The sequence below is a fragment of the Scyliorhinus canicula genome, chromosome 12, assembly GCF_902713615.1.
Source record: "Scyliorhinus canicula chromosome 12, sScyCan1.1, whole genome shotgun sequence".
Classification (NCBI taxonomy): domain Eukaryota; kingdom Metazoa; phylum Chordata; class Chondrichthyes; order Carcharhiniformes; family Scyliorhinidae; genus Scyliorhinus; species Scyliorhinus canicula.
In genome coordinates, this window is record NC_052157.1 from 150067853 (window position 1) to 150086076 (window position 18224).

Genomic DNA, 18224 nt, shown 5'->3' on the forward strand with positions numbered 1-18224 from the left:
CACTATTGGATGCTGGATAAGCAGTCTAATGATTTAGCAATGTTTTAGGAGTTGGGAGAGATGGTGGTGACTTGGAGCTGGGTGCCATAAGCATACCTGTAGAAACTGATGTTGCCAAGGGACAGCATGTCGAGAAATAGGAGGGGCCCAAGGATAGATCCTTGGTGGACACCAGAGGTAATGGTGCAGGAGTGGGAAGAGAAACCATTGGGGTTGATACTCTGTCCACAATTAGACAGCTAAGGCTAGAAGCAAGTGAGAGCAATCCCACCCAGATGGCAATGGTGGGGAGGCATTGGAGGAAGTTGTTGTGGTCAACCATGCCAAAGGCTGCAAACGGATCAAGCAGCATGAGTAAGAATAGTTTAACTTTGTCACAATCGCTGTAAACTTTTACAACTTTAAATAATTAGAAAAAGAGCAACAACCACTTGTAAGATCAAAGCAACAACCAGAAGAAATTAATCATTAACTAGTCTGTAATCGATGATTCCTTTAATAGCACTGATAGGGTCTTTCCTGCTACTGGACATATCTTTAACCATGCAGGGTAAAAAGCAGGTATTGGCTGGAGGATTGATAACACTATTGTCAAGTCACATTGCATACTGGCCGACACCATTATTTATCTTCCTGCTCACAAAATGTCTGGCAATGCACGGTAGCATTGTGATTAGCACAATTGCTTCACAGCTCCAGGGTCCCAGGTTCGAATCCCGGCTTGGGTCACTGTCTGTGCGGAGTCTGCATGTTCTCCCTGTGTCTGCGTGGGTTTGCTCCCAGTGCTCCGGTTTCCTCCCGCAGTCCAAAGATTTGCAGGTTAAGTGGATTGGCCATGCTAAATTGCCCTTAAGTGTCCAAAATTGCCCTTAATGTTGGGTGGGGTTACTGGGTTATGGGGATAGGGTGGAGGTGTGGACCTTGGGTAGGGTGTTCTTTTGAAGAGCTGGCGCAGACTCGATGGGCCGAATGGCCTCCTTCTGCACTGTAAATTCTATGATTCTATAAACAGTCACTGCACATCTGCTAATGCCTTCAGTAATGACAACCAGCATGATTCATCCCAAAAATGAGTATGTGCACCATAGATGCCAATTTGGTGTTCTAAGAGCATTTGTAGTGCCCTAAACATGCAAACAAATTATCCCATCTTCTCATCCAGTAAATCTAGTGGGAATTGCCTGTTCCATCACACCTCTCCATTTCTTGTCTGGCACAGTTTCAGTGTCAAATTTCTGAGTCATAGGAAATAAAAGGGATAATTTGGAATGTACCGACAACCTCCATTGGATCAAAAAAAACCTGGGTCAGATTCTGGCCGAGATTTTGCAACCCATTCACTTGCATAGAGTTAAAAATCTAGAATGTCTACCACCTTTTAAATGTACTTTGTCACTCAAAGTTCAAAGGAAGACAAAAACGGCCTGGGTCTAATTGCAACTTCTCGTTTTTGCTTGACAGCAATTAAAAGGATTAAGCCTCGCCTTAACAGTAAAATAATGTCATTACATGGTACAACCTATTTGTTCTTATAAAACAGTGCAGAAACTGAGCTACTGTGAGAAACGCCAAAGGAGCTCCGCTAATATGCTTCAAGAAATTCATATGAATCAAACCTCTGTAGATTGGAACTGAGAATTAATTATGCCGAGCTGAACTTGATTTTTATCACAAGCCGAAGCAATACGAAGATGAATCCTTCTCATGTTTGGAAAATATTTTACTAATCTGCAGGAAAGATCCCGGTCTCCACTGCCAGGGCTTTGAATAGGGTAAAAAAGGAACTGCTGTGTTAGCTAACAGACTATATTTTGTGTCTTAGGTATATTCCTACACCCATGCCAACATGTGCACTGGAAGCCCTTGTCTACAGGAGATGAATGCGTCCTTTCACTTTGTAGATGGGATTGTCAACAGGGCAGCCTGGTATCCAATTGCTGGTAAAAAAATATATACTTCTTTGACAGATAGTTAGAACAATTGTACAAAGCTACTAACAGATTCAAATGGATGTCCAAACTGCAGCCAATGGGCTACACATGCCACCCAAGCTCCTAGCAACCCAGTACTCCAAGGCCAGCCAACGCAGTCCTTTCCCCACTCTTCCCACATTTCTCCTTGTTGAATTTTGGGAATCCAGGGGCTCAGAAAGGCTGTTTTAAACCCCTTTACAGACAAATCCTTAATCAGAACTCCCAAGTTCTCTTGAGTGCCAGCAGTTTCAGATGTATGAAAATTAATAGGAATTAATAGGATTTAAATCTATTTGCCGCCCCTGAGGTGTTACATACAGCCAGTAATGACAATAAAATGTGGAGATCCACAAGGCTGTGCATGCAAAAGGTAATTAGTCAAAGAATTGACACTGAAGCAAAGAAAGGGCTATTCAGAGGGGAGATTTAAAATTTCATCAAGATACCAATTGAGCCAATGAAGTACAGGAATGCAGATTTGTCAGAGGGCGAAAAGGGAGTTGAAATAAAATAATATACTTGGATCAGGTTTTCTGAATTAGGTGGACAGTCTTTCCTTGTTCTATTGTTCATGCACATCTTGGTTGTAAATGTCCATGACCCTCTGGCACACTTCCACTACAATCAGGCAGGAATACAGCAGAATGTCCATGAATGAGGACCAGATCCTTGACACAACAGGTCCTTGAACTCTGCACTAAGTTTCTAAGGAGCTTTGTTTGGAGTGAACCTCCAGAGAGAAGCGCAATGGGAGCCAACCTCAGGTGTGCAGTCCTGGTTATAGGTTGAACCCTTCCATAAAAACACGAGTATTGTCTTGGTTTCATTGGCCCTTTATAAAGGGGCATTGCAAGGGCACCAGAAGTGTCATGTTTGGGGGCCTGAAGCTTCTTCTAGACTAACCAGTTTCTACCTAATTTTGCAACCTCCCAGTGCTGAACAGAATTCATGAGACCACATCCAAATTATGGAATTACCATCTGACCACACAAGCTCTGCCAAAGTATTCGGCAGAAGCCACCAATGGGTTCCTTTCTGTTTCCATCACATTTCCACCTCGTTGCCTGAAAACCAGTGAGGCCAAATAGGGAAAGCTGTAACGCACCGTAATAACTGGCCAATCCTTCCTTTCCACAGGTAGCATGCAAGACTACAATTATATGTGGGGTCAATGTCTGGAAGTCACTCTGGAAGTGTCCTGTTTTAAATATCCCCCGGTGGAGGAGCTCCAACATTTCTGGTGGGATAACAGCGATGCGCTGATTCAGTACCTGAAACAGGGTAATTTAAGTAACAATTTGGCAAAGTGTTAAACTTTGTATTTTTGAACACTACTTACACCAACTCAGAGAACAAAAAGTTGATTAACAGTTTCAACAGTTGAAACAGGTGAGATAGGGCAATATTTCTTAACTAATTAAATTTGGAAAGGTGGGGTATAGTTGCAGAACTTCTTGATATGCACCCTTTACTTTTATGGAGTTACAAAGGTCTGAAGAAAAGAGCTTTTAAATTGTCCAGAATTCTCCGTCCATTTGGATTCTGTAATTCCGCTCACAGGGAACACCACCCGTGGGTTTCCTGGTGACGTGGAGTGGCTTCAATGGGAAATCTCATTGACAAGCAGCTGGGGTAGGGAATCCCGCTACCAGTGAACGTGGCCGGTAGATGCCAGACACCCCGCTCCTGGGATCTACCCAGCGCGCTACGCCTTGCCGGATCTAACGCGATCTTGCGGGATGTCACAAATGTCATCCTGATCTCTCCCTGCACTGTGGAGTTCCGGCGAGTAGGCTCCTCAGTGCAGGAAACGGGACTAAGTATGGCCTCAGCCGTTCGCTCCCTGTTGAGGCCCCATATCTAACTGGAATTGCGTTAAATAGCGTTGTGTTTCTTGGCACTGCAAGTGCCAGGAAACACACGGCTAAATGCGCTCGCTATGGCACTCTGTTCCCATTTGGTTAGATCGGGCCCATTCTCTATGAATATGTTCACAAAGCCTTCCAATCCTAGATATTGTTTTTGTATCTGTAGGGGTGACCTAACAGAAGTCTTTAAAATTATGAAAGGGTGTTAGGATAGATGTCATGAACACATTTCCACTTGTGGAAGCGTCCAAAACTAGGGGCCATAAATGTAAGATAATCTTTGATAAACCCAATAAGAAATTTAGGAGCAACTTCTTTAATAATAATAATCTTTATTAGTGTCACAAGTATGCTTACATTAACACTGCAATGAAGTCACTGTGAAAATCCCCTAGTTGCCACACCCTGGCGCCTGTTCGGGTACACTGAGGAAGAGTCCAATTCACCTAACAAGCACATCTTTCAGGACTTGTGGGAGGAAACCGGAGCACCCGGAGGAAACCCACGCAGACACGGGGAGAACGTGCAGACTCCACACAGACAGTGACCCAAGCCGGGAATCGAACCCAGGACCCTGGCGCTGTGAGGCAACAGAGCTAACCACTGTGCTACTGTGCCATTATACTAGAGAGAGTTGAAAACGTGGGATTCGTGATCACTGGCATAGTTAAATCAGATAGTCTGGATATGTTGAAGAGCAGCTGGATAAATAAATAAGGCAGAAAGGAATAGAAGAGCATGCAGATGGGATGAGATGAAATAGGATGGGAGGGAAGTGGCATAAACTAGTCAGGTCTTTTGCCTCTTACTGTGCTGTTAATTCTATGTAATGGCAATTATGATGGCCCTCATAGCACAGAGGGAGATTTTCACTTATCTGTCACTTCAGAGGCCTGGACAAATGCTATAGAGACATGGCGCACAATTAACTGGGAAAACTCTTTGTCCGCTTTTGGGAGTGTTTAGCGGGGTGTTTCTTGATGGCTGCAGTACTGAGAAACATCTCGCTATTTAACTGCACTTTGCCGTTTCGTTTGGCCTCGGTGAGTTTCTCTCTGCCGAGGCGGCACTTAGTCATATCCTACTGGCAGGCTAAAGCTCACCAGCAGGAAAGGCACCTTGCAGATCGGGGAGCCATTTTGTCTGGCTGGCCTGATCTCTCTCCCTCTCTCTCTCTCTCCCCCCCCACCCCCCCCCCCCCCCTCCCCCCACCACCACCCCCGTGTTTTTCAACCTCCTCTCCCCCCACCAACCTCAGGGAGGCCCCCGGGACACTACCTCACCCCCTCTCCATCTGATAAGGCCACGCCAGGCTTATCCCTGGCCAATGTGGGCACCCAGACACTGCCACCCTGTCACTGCCCCAGCCAGCCTGGCAGTGCTACCTGGGAACGCCAGGGTGGCACTGCCAGGATGTCCAATTGGCACTGCCAGGCCGGCAGTCCCAAGTGCTAGGGGGAATGCCAAGGCGCCACTCTGCCCTGTTCCCGTCCACCCTGGGGTCGCTAATGGCCTGGGAGAGCCCCAAAGGTGCCATTACGACTGGTCCATGTTTGTGGAAACCAGTACAAAACGGCGCTCTGGCGAGATCGCTCAGGCACAGCCATTAAGTACCAGGTGCCGGGGGTATCCCGCCTAATGGCTCACTTAAGTATGCTGATCTGGATCACCCCCATTGAGGGCAAGTTCCAGATTGTGACGTCTCAGGTGACTCCGTTAAATCTGGCGAGATGTTCCGAGCATCGCAAATCTTCAACGGCCTCGTCCCAACACCAATTCAGGTGCGACGAGGCCATTAAATCGCATCCAAGGGCTCACATCCCACCCTGGCAGCTGGAGGAATTTTAATTCAATTACTTAACAAATGTGAAATAAAATGCTATTCTTCATTGACGTTCAGGAAACTACCGGATTGAGGTTAAAACCCCACCTGGTTGATTTTAGGGGAGGCAATCTGCCATCCTTATGTAGCCTAAATGTGACTGCAGACCCACAACAATGTGGTTGATCCTTGATTGTCCTCTGAAATGCTAAGCAAGCCACTCAGTTTTCGGTGGCTCGCAATCAAATGCTCAAGGGGAAATAGGGATGGCAGTAAAGGCGGGATTGTTTTGGATATGCCCTTGTGAGGCACATATCTTTCGGCTTTAGGCCGAGAATGTCTAAACGAGCTCCAAACTAACCAAAATGCTAGCGTTCTGTATGAAGCACAAAGCATTTTAAACGGTGTTCTGCTTTCAGTAATGCTGCTAAATAAACTCCACTTTCACAATCAGGCTGAACTGTGGGAGTTGTTCTTCTGTTCTAATCACATCAATTCTGAAAGACTGCAAGTGTGTTTGCACATAACTGACTGTTTGCATTGCCCCGTGTGCTAAGTAAATTTGATGTTGACCAATTTTGGACTTTTATCAGCCCGTTCACTGGATTACACAAACTGGATTTTTTACTATTTCATCAACAAGATGAAAAATGTATTAACATTTCCATAAAAACTAGAACTTGTGCTGGATTCTTCCGTCCAGCCCGCCGCAAGAACGCCATGGGCGAGATGCCGACAATGGAAAAATCAATTGACCTCGGGCGGGATTCTCCGGTCTCCGGGCGAACGCGGCCAGAGAATCCTGCCCCTTAAATTGCCGTTCAGACTCTATTCACAGACTGTGCATGTTTTCAAGTAATTGAAGTTAGTCCACTGTAACAGACAGGTGTTGCCTGTGGCAGACCTTATTCACTAGATTTTATGACGCTACAACTCACTTGGAGCAGGTAACCTGCTGAGACTTGTTGACATATTTACCTAGTTCCTTCCATAGTTCACTGTAGCACAGTGGGTAGCACTGTTGCTTCACAGCGCCAGGTTCGCAGGTTTGATTCCCAGATTGGATCACTTTTGTGCGTAGTCTGCACGTTCTCCCCGTGTCTGCGTGGGTTTCCTCCGGGTGCTCCAGTTTCCTCCCACAAGTCCCGAAAGACGTGCTGTTAGGTGAATTGGACATTCTGAATTCTCCCTGTGTACCCGAACAGGCGCCGGAATGTGGCGACTAGGGGATTTACACAGTAACTTCATTGCAGCGTTAATGGAAGCCTACATATGACAATAAAGATTACTGTTATTATTATGCCTGGATTTCGCAATTGATGCTCTCAGTTATTTCATTTTCTTTAGTTGGGTGACCACTTGGATTAAAATAACACTGATCAAAAAGTTTAGATTCCAGTGTGGAATTGAGTTATGCCATGTTCCTATGCTCGAACCGGAGTCTGTGCTGTTAACGGAGCCAAAAGCATAGGCACCTGAATTGGCCTTGGTACCCAAGAGTGAAGGAAGGGAACACATCAGCCAGGATTCCCATTCCAAATAACAACACGTGGGACAGAATGGGTCTTTGCGGTCCTACCAACATTGGTGCAAAGAGCGCTGGGGCGAGATGCTGAACAGTGAGCTGTCGCCTGCGGAACTGCAGTCCAGCAAGTGAGGCGATTTGGAGATGTGGGATGAATAGTCACAACCGACTATGTGCCATTTAGTAATGTTAGAGGTTTGTAAAGAAATTACTTTCCCGCTATCTGGATTCAGAATATGCATTGTGAGAGTGAATTCAAAAGGCAACAGAATTGTAGAACTGACTAAATAAATACGTTTAAAGTTAGTAGTGGGCGTACTACCTTCCTTGACACAAAGGGAATGATAGCAATATTTGTGACAGTGTGCAATATTTGCAGGTTGTAATGTACTCAGTGATGATAAAATGCAATGTTATTTGGATACAGTTGGGCTCCTTGAAACCCATGGGTGTAACCAGCTTCATATTATTAAGAAAATAAAACCTGTGAAGTAAAGAGATAAAGTTAACAAATAATAAAATTAAAAGATCACCCATGTTTACCTGTTTTCTTTCTCCTGTACTTGCAGTTAGCTACAGACTGGGAAAGCAGGAATCATGGGTTTAACTCTTAAGTTGCTACTTCCAGTCATAATATCAGTGCACCTTGTTCCAAATTCTAAGCTGTGACTTCAACAAATTACACTTATGCAATGCAATGAAATGTTTGGACACACTGTGCACATCTTGGGGGGGGGGGGGGGGGGGGGTGATAAGAGGCTCCAAGATGAAAGAGGAAGTGAGAGGAAGTGATCAAAGCCAGCAAGGCAGATTGGGAAGTTGCAGAGAGATGAAAGCTAATGCCACAATAGCTCAAAGCCCTACCGCTGATGGTGAGCTGAGGGAATACACAGACATCCAGATTCAAGAGTGGAGGGTGCGAGACAGAGAAGTTTGCAGAGTGGAGAGTGAGGCCCTGTAGGGATTTGTGAATGAGAAGAAGGCTTTTGAAATCGGGGAGATGGGAAGCCAGTGGAGGTTGGTGAGGACCAGGACAAACCTGGAGCAGAGCAGTGGGGAAGAGGACTTGATCTGGGATTGAATATGGACATCAGAATTCTGGCTGTGAATTTGTGCAAAGTGGACCTAGGGCAGCAATGCAGGTATTAGAAAATTTGAGATTGGACGTGACGAAGTCTGGGTATAGGTTTGAGTGTGGTGGAGGTGAAGGAGGTACTGAGATGAGTGGTGTTTCAGAATTGGAAGGTCAATCTTGGATGATTGAAACATAGCTGCAAGCTGGAGCAGAATGATCAACATGCAGTTCAGTTTGAGTTTCACTTCCTGATTTCAGTTCAGCTGTGACCAGGTTCGGCATGGTCAGAATTCAAACTTCAATCTGCACAGAGAGGTCTGTCAATTTTGATTGTCCACGTGGGAGGTTGTCAAGTAGATCCCTCCATGACAGCAGATAATGGGACAAGAAGGGTCTTCCCGCTTTGAATGAAAACGCTTCAAGGGTTGCATCTTATTCCTGGTGCACTACCAGGGAGGTCAGAGCGTTTGGGTAGGTATTTATTTGATACCAGGTTTTCTGTTTGTCCCTACTCTTGTGTTGGTTGTGTTTACGGGGCAGCACGGTAGCATGGTGGTTAGCATAAATGCTTTACAGCTCCAGGGTCCCAGGTTCGATTCCCGGCTGGGTCACTGTCTGTGCGGAGTCTGCACGTCCTCCCCGTGTGTGCGTGGGTTTCCTCCGGGTGCTCCGGTTTCCTCCCACAGTCCAAAGATGTGCAGGTTAGGTGGATTGGCCATGCTAAATTGCCCGTAGTGTCCTAAAAAGTAAGGTTAAGGTTAAGGGGGTTTGTTGGGTTACGGGTATAGGGTGGATACGTGGGTTTGAGTGGGGTGATCATTGCTCGGCACAACATCGAGGGCCGAAGGGCCTGTTCTGTGCTGTACTGTTCTATGTTCACTGTAATAATAAAGATAAAATAAAAGAAGAAAAACATTAGATAGCAATGAATAATCTTGTCCATAAAATGAGCAACTTGAACAAACAAAAAGTAAAATAATTATGCATCATCCTCGACTGCAATGGAAAGAACGATCCACTCACTATTGCATGATTAGGACCAGTTGTCCAGACTGTCACATTGCAAATGGGTATCTGTCTTGCTGGCATCAAGCTACTTGTATGAGAAAGAAGCAAACAACTTATTTTTAAATACACATCAAGCAGATAAGCTTTAATGTTTTCTCTGATCTGAATTGAATTGTGTGCTCCACCAACAGGTATAAAAGGGCAAGAATTTGATGAGATGAACAACACACTCTCTGGAGCCCAGGTGCAAATAGACAACCGTGAGACTCCAATCCCCTTTAATACCTCCGCTTCTGGGGAATATTACAGGCTTTTACTACCTGCCACATACAAAATTAAGGTATTTGTTTCAGGAACTTTCAGTCTCAAGAGTTTTTTAAACTTCAGGTTAAAATTAGATCTAAGGGAAATGTTTATCACTGGTATCCAAGATACTTTAAAAACGAATTAACCAATTGTTCTCTATATTTAACCAATTATTATACTATGTTTGTCAATGACTTAGATGAAGGAATAGAGAGCCATATTTCCAGGTTAGGTGGCATCAACACGGGGATGTGTACGACACTTCGCTTCCTGCAGTCAAAGACCAGCTCCTTAGTTTTGCTGACATAGAACATAGAACATTCAGCCCATTGAGTCTGCACCGACCCACTTCCACCCTATCCCCATAACCCAATAACCCCATCTAACCTTTTTTTTGGACACTAAGGGCAATTTAGTGTGGCCAATCCACCTAACCTGCGCGTCTTTGGACTGTGGGAAGAAACCGGAGCACCCGGAGGAAACCCACGCAGACACAGGGAGAACGTGCAGACTCCGCACAGACAGTGACCCAGCGGGGAATCAAACCTGGGACCCTGGTGCTGTGAAGCCACACTACTATCCACTTGTGCTACCATGCTGCCCATAAACGATTGTTGTTGTTGCACCATGCCACTAGGTTCCCTATCTCTCGGAGTCAGAACATTGCCGCTTCAAGTCTCACCGCAGAGATTGAGCGCAAAAGTCAAGGCTAAACACCCCACCGCAGTGCTGAGGAAGCGCTCCCGGGTGCTCCATTTCTGATGAGGCCAAGGGCCCATCTACCTCTCACGTGGATGTCAAAGATCCCATGGCACTATTTTGAATTTAAAAAGGGGTGTTATCCTGATATCTTGGCCAGTATTTATCCCTCAATCAGAATCACTAAAATAAATTATGCGGTCGTTATCAAATTCTATTTGTAGGAGTTTGTTCCATTAAATCAGTGGCTACACTCACAAAGTCAACACTCGGTGTGGCACTATGCCATACACATGTTCAAAACCTGTTCTGCACGGAGACACAGGTAGGACGTCATAACTAGTTCTCAGCAGGGAAGAAGAAGGATCAAGTGAAGGGATGATCCGCCTCGATTGTGATGTCCTCCACAACTGATAAGCTGGCTGAGGCTGACAGTTGAACAATAAGTATTGGGCTGAGGTGTCAAGAGAGCAGAAGCCCTTGTCAGTGGAACACCACCACAGCATGTCAGCAATTTCTGGGGGAAGGTTCACCCATGGCAAAGACAAGTGTTTGAAACAGATTTTAAATGAGAGTTCTGACACAAGCCGTTTTGTTTCCTATAGCTACTCAAGGAAGGTTACCATCAATCAACAGTAACTGTAACTTTAAAAGACACCTCTTTATATCCATATGAAAATGAAATGAAAATCGCTTATTGTCACGAGTAGGCTTCAATGAAGTTACTGTGAAAAGCCCCTAGTCGCCACATTCCGGCGCCTGTCCGGGGAGGCTGGTACGGGAATCGAACCGTGCTGCTGGCCTGCTTTAAAAGCCAGCGATTTAGCCTGGTGAGCTAAACCAGCCCCTATGGGGCAACAGTTTTGAATTTTATTCTCAAGAAAGCAGATATTTCAGTCAAACCCAATCCAACTGCAACACCATCTTCAAACAGGTATTCTTTCAGTTTCGGAGATCTCACCGGTCTCTGTATCGGTGTGGCTGTCGAAAGTGTTGTGTGTGGAATTTAGGCTTTCTACCTCATAAAAGTTCAGATAAGTACGTTAACAACATGGTAAGAAAATAAATGATTGCTAAGTAAAGATATCAGGGAATATGCAACAAAAACCGGCACAAAGAAGCCACAATTTAAGTGAATGGTAGAACAGACTCGAGGGACCTGAATAGTCAACTCCTGCTCTTATGTTGCTCTTAATAGCTGCCTCTAACTAGCAGTTTTGAAGCATAATAGTAATGAGGGCCACCATGAGGTTCTGGTTAATTTATAGTTGTTATCTTTCATGGGATGTTGGTGTCGCTGGCATGGCTAACATTTGTTGTCCAACTCTATTTGTTCTCAAGAACCATGGTGAGCTATTTTCTGAACCGCTGTAAGTCTTTCTGGTGCAGGTATACCCATAGTGCTGTTAGGGAGGGAGTTCAAACATTTTGATTTGGCAAAAATGAAGGAACAGCATTATAGTTCCAGGTCAGGATTGGGTGGGGCTTGAAGGGGGACTTTAAGTGGTGGTGTTCCCATGTATCTGCTGCCCTTATCCTTCTAGGTGGTAGAGGTCACCCGTTTGGAAGTGCTGTTGAAGGAACCTTGGTGAGTTGCTGCAGTGTAGCTTCTAGACGGTACATACTGCTGCCACTGTGCAGCAATGGAGGGGGAGTGAATGCTTCAGTTGGTGAATGGGGTGCCATTCAAGTGGAGCTGCTTTATCCTAGAATGTGTCGTGCTTCTTGACTGCTTTATGTGAACAGGTTTTCCATGTTGTTGGGCAGATGTGAGTGCTGCAGCTACACTGAAACAACTTGGCGAGGACATGCCTGTTCTGGAGTACACGTCTTCAGCACTATTCCTGGATGTATAACCGTCGCAGTAACCAGTGCCTTCAGCTGTCCCTTGATATCATGTAGAGTGAATTGAATTGGATAAGGACTGGCATTTTTGATTCAGGGGGAGTGCAAGTTGGGTCATCCACTTAGTATTTCTGGCTGCAGGTAATTGTAAATGCTTCTGCTACTCTTATGCACTGAAACACTGGGCTTCCCCACTTTTGAGGATGGAGATTATTTTGGAGACTACTCCTCTGGTTTCAATTCGTAACATTTGGAATTAAGTGGTAATTAGGTGGAGTACAAGACATTTTAAGCAAATAACTGATGAATATTTATATTAAATAATTGATCATGCATTGGACATGCTTTACATAGAATTACAGTGGAGGTTCCTTTATAAACATTCATGATTTGTATTGTGGGTTTTTGTGTAACTGACAACATGAAGATCCTTGGAAGTCACACAGGACCGATCAGAGGTGGTCAAAAAATGATCATTGATTTTATTCCTTGCTGGTGTGTTCTAATAGTTACACAGCCGTGAATCCTTATATGAACAAGTATTCCACTGCGTTTGAAACTGCCCCCCACCCCCCAGAGCATTAGTCTAGGACTTTAGATTATTAGTCCAGTGATATTACCAGTAAGCCACCATCTAGGGGGCAGCAGGGTAGCATGGTGGTTAGCATAAATGCTTCACAGCTCCAGGGTCCCAGGTTCGATTCCCGGCTGGGTCACTGTCTGTGTGGAGTCTGCACGTCCTCCCCCTGTGTGCGTGGGTTTCCTCCGGGTGCTCCGGTTTCCTCCCACAGTCCAAAGATGTGCAGGTTAGGTGGATTGGCCATGCTAAATTGCCCGTAGTGTCCTAATAAAAAAGTAAGGTTAAGGGGGGAGTTGTTGGGTTACGGGTATAGGGTGGATACGTGGGTTTGAGTAGGGTGATCATGGCTCGGCACAACATTGAGGGCCGAAGGGCCTGTTCTGTGCTGTACTGTTCTATTCTATTCTATCTCACCAAGTGAAATTGATCTACAGTTTATGGAAACCTCTCATAAGGATTGGTTTGCTTTTAACATTTGTTCCATTGTAACTAACTAATGTGTTATTTTTTCAGGTAAAGGATTGAAAGTCCAGCCAAAGCCTGTGGAAGTTAAACAAACTGAGGCTCCTGATTCCATTGACATGACTTTGTTTTAATCCGACTGCAACATCTTACATCTTCAGGGCTTTTATAGTCGGGAAAGAAACCAAGAGATTCACCAAGGAAAATGTTATTTTTTGATTGATCCAACACCAAAGTATCTGAATTCTTTTGATTCACCTTAACTTCTCACCGCTTTGTGTCTCAATTTATACAGTCCATTTTGATAATTCTCCCTGTTAACTCATTCCATTCTCTGTGTGAAAAAATTCCAACCAGTTTTCTTTCTAACTCCTGCTTCACTTGCCGCCAAGCCCTGATAATGTCACTGCCCTTCTCCAGCTTTAACTAGTGCCATTGCAATCCTTTCTCATGGCCTAGATCAATGGTGCCAATTTCCCCAAACCTTGAACATTATTTAATTTTGCTATTTCAAAAGAGTTTATTTTCCCACACTTTGGCTGTCATTTCAATCTCTGTGAATGTGTAATGAACACTTGATTCACCAGCTCTTTTACTTCAGAAGACAATGAAAATTGCTCCATCATGCTCACATGCCACTTCCCTTGACACCGCCACTCACTCATTGTTAAAACCATGCAACTTCCGAGAAAGGCAAAAAAATAGAAGAAAAAGTGAGCCGGGAGAACAGAATTCAGAAAAGAAATCGAGAACTTTCTCTTTGAAGCCGTAAAGTAATCATCCAGGAACCTGTGGTGGTGCTTTAATCCTCATAATTGCAGTTAACCAGCAACTTACCTTCTATAAATGGAAATATTTAGTCCATTCATGGAGTTGCCAAGTTTCCTTTCAAGAACTGCAGTGAACCAATTGCAATGGCACACTAAAGGAGTCTGCGGCAGTAAACCACAATGGCCCTTAATCACTCATTCTGGCTTGATTCGAGGAAATCATATAGCTCTGGGTGATGACTTAACATTTTGCCAAATTAATTTCATTTGCATGCTTTCTCGCCAGACCTAGCCCAGCTAACAGTTGAGTCAAGTCACAAGTTATATTTTCAAAATGTTAGTCAGATCCGAATGGTTAACCATCTCAATTGATTTGCAAAGAGCATGATGTTGTTCAACAGTATCTTCCAAAACCCACAACCTCTATCACCCAGAAGGTCAAAGGTAGCGGATGCACTTGCAGGTTCCACTACCAAGTCACACATCATCCCCGAGTTCACTGTTCCTTCACTGTCGCTTGGTCAAAATTCTGGAACTGTTTCTTTCAACAGAAATGTTGGTTTACCAGGACCACATGTACTGCAGCGATACCACCACCTTCTCAAGGGCAACAAATGCTGGCCTTGTCAGCAAAGTCCACATCCCCTGAAAGAATTAAAAATTAAACACTGAATTCTGATTAATAGAAAATATTAAGCCCGGTTTTAAAATAAATGATGTGAGCTGGAAACAATTGTGGCATGTATGCAAAGGCCACCCTGCCTGGGGGGGGGGGGGGCTGATTTTCACGCTGCCCTCTTAAGACTCCAATAGTTTATTGACTAAAAAAAAATAAGTGCTCAAAGATCCGTTCTAAATGTTCCAAATGGTGCAAAGACCAAACCTTGCTCCAAGCCTCACAAATTTCTCAGCAACATTCAGCTTGTTGCAACTTTGTGCACGGTGCACCAAGTATTGTAAAAGGGTTCAGTCCAAGTACAAGACCACTCACCACAGCTTTCCAACCAGCGAGAGTGAGCTTCCCATCCAAAAGAAAAAGCCATTTTATCAAATGATACCTGTTGCAATATTATTTGATTCTACTAATTGCTGTGACTTTAATTGTTCAGTTTGACTACAAATATCCGATTTGTATATTTAATGGTATTTTTAAAAAAAATGTATTTATTCAAAGTTTTCAATAAGTTTACAAAACCCTCCAAAAAGGAAAATAATACAAAGAAAGAAGGGCAACATGCCAACGGAACAGAACAACTTAACCCTCTAAACGATAAACAGTTTAGCAAATTAACACCCAATTCAAAACAGGATAGAGCATGCGCTCCTTACAAAAAGGAAAAGAAATGCACCCCCCCACCCCCGTCCCGGGTTGCTGCTGCTGTTTTTTTTTAAATTAAGGTTTTGCAAAATTTTCCATATTAAATAGTTATAATCGTAACACAGCAACTTAGTGAACATTAACCTAGTGTATAAAGAGAATATACATCAGCAGTCCACTAGACGTTACCCCACGCGCCTCAATCTTCCTACCCCCTCCCATCGGGGCACTCACACCCCCCCCCCCCCATAGGTCGCTGCTGCTGAAGTGTTAATTTTCCCCGCGAAGTCAGCGGACGGTATTGTGCCCCCGCTCAACAGCGGCAGCTCTGTACCCTTGGCAAAGTTATTTACACACATATGTAGGCATCCGTTCGTGGTGTTGTCCCTTGCTTCTTCTGGACGGATTTCGCTGACGTTGTCGTCTCGTGCGCACTTCCGCTTATGCGGTCTTCCCGTCTTCCCCATTTTCTCTGTTCCTGTGGATGCCAAGTTTGTTAACGTTTCCCTTCCTCCCCCCTCCCCTTCCCTGGCTCTCCTCTATTGTTTTAATGGTATTTTTAATGCACTTTTAAAAATAAATGATTGTGTTGAAATAAATATCCTGCATCTGCGTTCTTTTGGCAATTAAGCACTTTCCATCTCCAGGACCTGGGTTTCAATACAGCTCAGACTTATAGGATCTGCTAGCTGTAACAATAGTTCTAGAGGAAACACGTTGGGACAGTTCCCATTTTTAAATGGTTTCTCCTCCTTCGTCCTGCAGACCCTCGCCTCTGTTGAACAGTAATTGATGCCAAATGATAAGTTTCTTTCTTTCCTATTTGTTATTTTCATCCTGGTTCCACAGTAATATGGGCCACAGGTTTAGCTGTGTACACTGACTACTTGACTACACCATTCTGCCTCCACTGTGGCTATTGTTTCACAGATGAAGTTAAATTTCTTCTGCTCAGCACTGGGAAAATCAAAGGCATCTTTTGCATCTTCCACTACCAGCGCATACATGTCTCCCACCCCAACTTCATCATCCATCTGTTGCCATGTCTTAAGTAGACTCTTAGCTGTGTTATCTTCTTCATTCCCTCCATTTCCCTGAACAAATGTTTTTCAAAATAATGTTGGAGTTTGCTGCCCCCTAACATATAACAGAAGTAGCAGCTTTCTTCATGATGGCCTGGGCTAAAACTTCCTTCTTGGAGATTAATTTCAGAATGTTATGAAGTGCAGATCAACCATGATCGAATGAAATGGTTTGAATGGCCTCCAATCATTCCTTTTTCTTAATTCATTTAGAATATCCAATTCTCTTTTTTTTCCAATAAAAGGGAAATGTAGCGTGGCCAATTCACCTACCCTGCACATCTTTTTGGGTTGTGGGGGTGAGACCCATGCAGACACGGAAAGAGTGTGCAAACTGCACACAGATAGTGACCCGTGGCTGGGATCGAACATAGAACAGTACAGCACAGAACAGGCCCTTCGGCCCTCCATGTTGTGCCGAGCATTGTCCGAAACCAAGATCAAGCTATCCCACTCCCTGTCATTCTGGTGTGCTCCATGTGCCTATCCAATAACCGCTTGAAAGTTCCTAAAGTGTCCGATTCCACTATCACAGTAGGCAGTCCATTCCACACCCTAACCACTCTCTGAGTAAAGAACCTACCTCGGACATCCCTCCTATATCTCCCACCCTGAATCTTATAGTTATGCCCTCTTGTAACAGCTACATCCACCCGAGGAAATAGTCTCTGAACGTCAACTCTATCTATCCCCCTCATCATCTTATAAACCTCTATTAAGTCACCTCTCATCCTCTTCTGCTCCAAAGAGAAAAGCCCTAGCTCCCTCAACCTTTCCTCATAAGACCTATCTTGCAAACCAGGCAGCATCCTGGTAAATCTCCTTTGCACCCTTTCCAATGCTTCCACATCCTTCCTATCATAAGGTGACCAGAACTGCACACAATACTCCAAATGTGGTATCACCAGGGTCATGTATAGTTGCAGCATAACCCCGCGGCTCTTAAACTCAAACCCCCTGTTAATAAACGCTAACACACTATAAGCCTTCTTCACGGCTCTATCGACTTGAGTGGCAACCTTCAGAGATCTGTGGACATAAACCCCAAGACGTCTCTGCTCCTCCACATTCCTCAGAACCCTGCTGTTGACCCTGTAATCCGCATTCAAATTTTTTCTACCAAAATTAATCACCTCGCACTTATCAGGGTTAAACGCTGTGAGGCAGCAGTGCTAACCACTGCGCCGCCTGCCTCCAACCATTCGTAATGTTCCTTTTGACTGGAACAAAAAAAATCAAAAATTTGATCTCCCATAATTGCATCAAGATATAAATTCACTGGGCTTCAGAGAACTCTGCCTCCCAGAAATATGTAAATGTTCCTCATCAAAGATGCAGCAGAAGAAACAGCCCACTTAGTAAACAGTATATCAATTACTCTGTCATCTGGCTAGATAATTGCAATTCAACTTATCTATTCAACTCCTTGACTCAGTTAACAGACATTTCAATCCTAAATTTAAACTCCACCTCAAGCAACCCTCAGATAGGCAAAGGTCAGGGGAGGAGTACACAACTTGGAAAATCCCGATTAACCTGCCAAGCTAGCATTTATGACCAAAAGTCATCTCATGTGATAGATGACTCTCATGCTGAAGAAGTCAAGAATCAGGGTAAGTCAGGGCCCTGTTGTGTTCTAAGGTGATGGGAGGCTCTGAAGGCTAAGAGACAAGGGCAACAGAGGAACAGATAAGGAGAATCAAAAGATGTTACGATGTGGGGATGCCGGCGTTGGACTGGGGTGAGCACAGTAAGAAGTCTTACAACACCAGGTTAAAGTCCAACAGGTTTGTTTCAAACGCAAGCTTTCGGAGCACTGCTCCTTCCTCAAGTCACCTTCCTCAGTGCTCCGATAGCTCGTGTTTGAAAAGATGTTACAGCACAGAAAGAA

The 18224-nt window shown here is 44.4% G+C and overlaps 1 protein-coding gene across 2 annotated transcripts in view; it reads left to right on the forward strand.

Annotated features, from left to right (window-relative positions):
- Window positions 1–15117, forward strand: part of LOC119975030 (carboxypeptidase M-like) — a 127067-nt gene extending 111950 nt beyond the window's left edge. Inside the window, exons 2-4 of one of the 2 annotated variants that reach the window (XM_038814488.1) lie at window positions 1823–1940; window positions 9463–9611; window positions 13215–15117. In XM_038814488.1, the coding sequence (XP_038670416.1) occupies window positions 1847–1940; window positions 9463–9611; window positions 13215–13226 (255 nt within the window). In that variant the 5' untranslated portion in view covers window positions 1823–1846 and the 3' untranslated portion in view covers window positions 13227–15117. Of the gene's footprint in view, window positions 1–1822; window positions 1941–9462; window positions 9612–11874; window positions 12263–13214 lie in introns of those variants that run through there. The other variant, XR_005462642.1, reaches the window with a different exon arrangement.
- Window positions 15118–18224: the final 3107 nt, after the last annotated feature.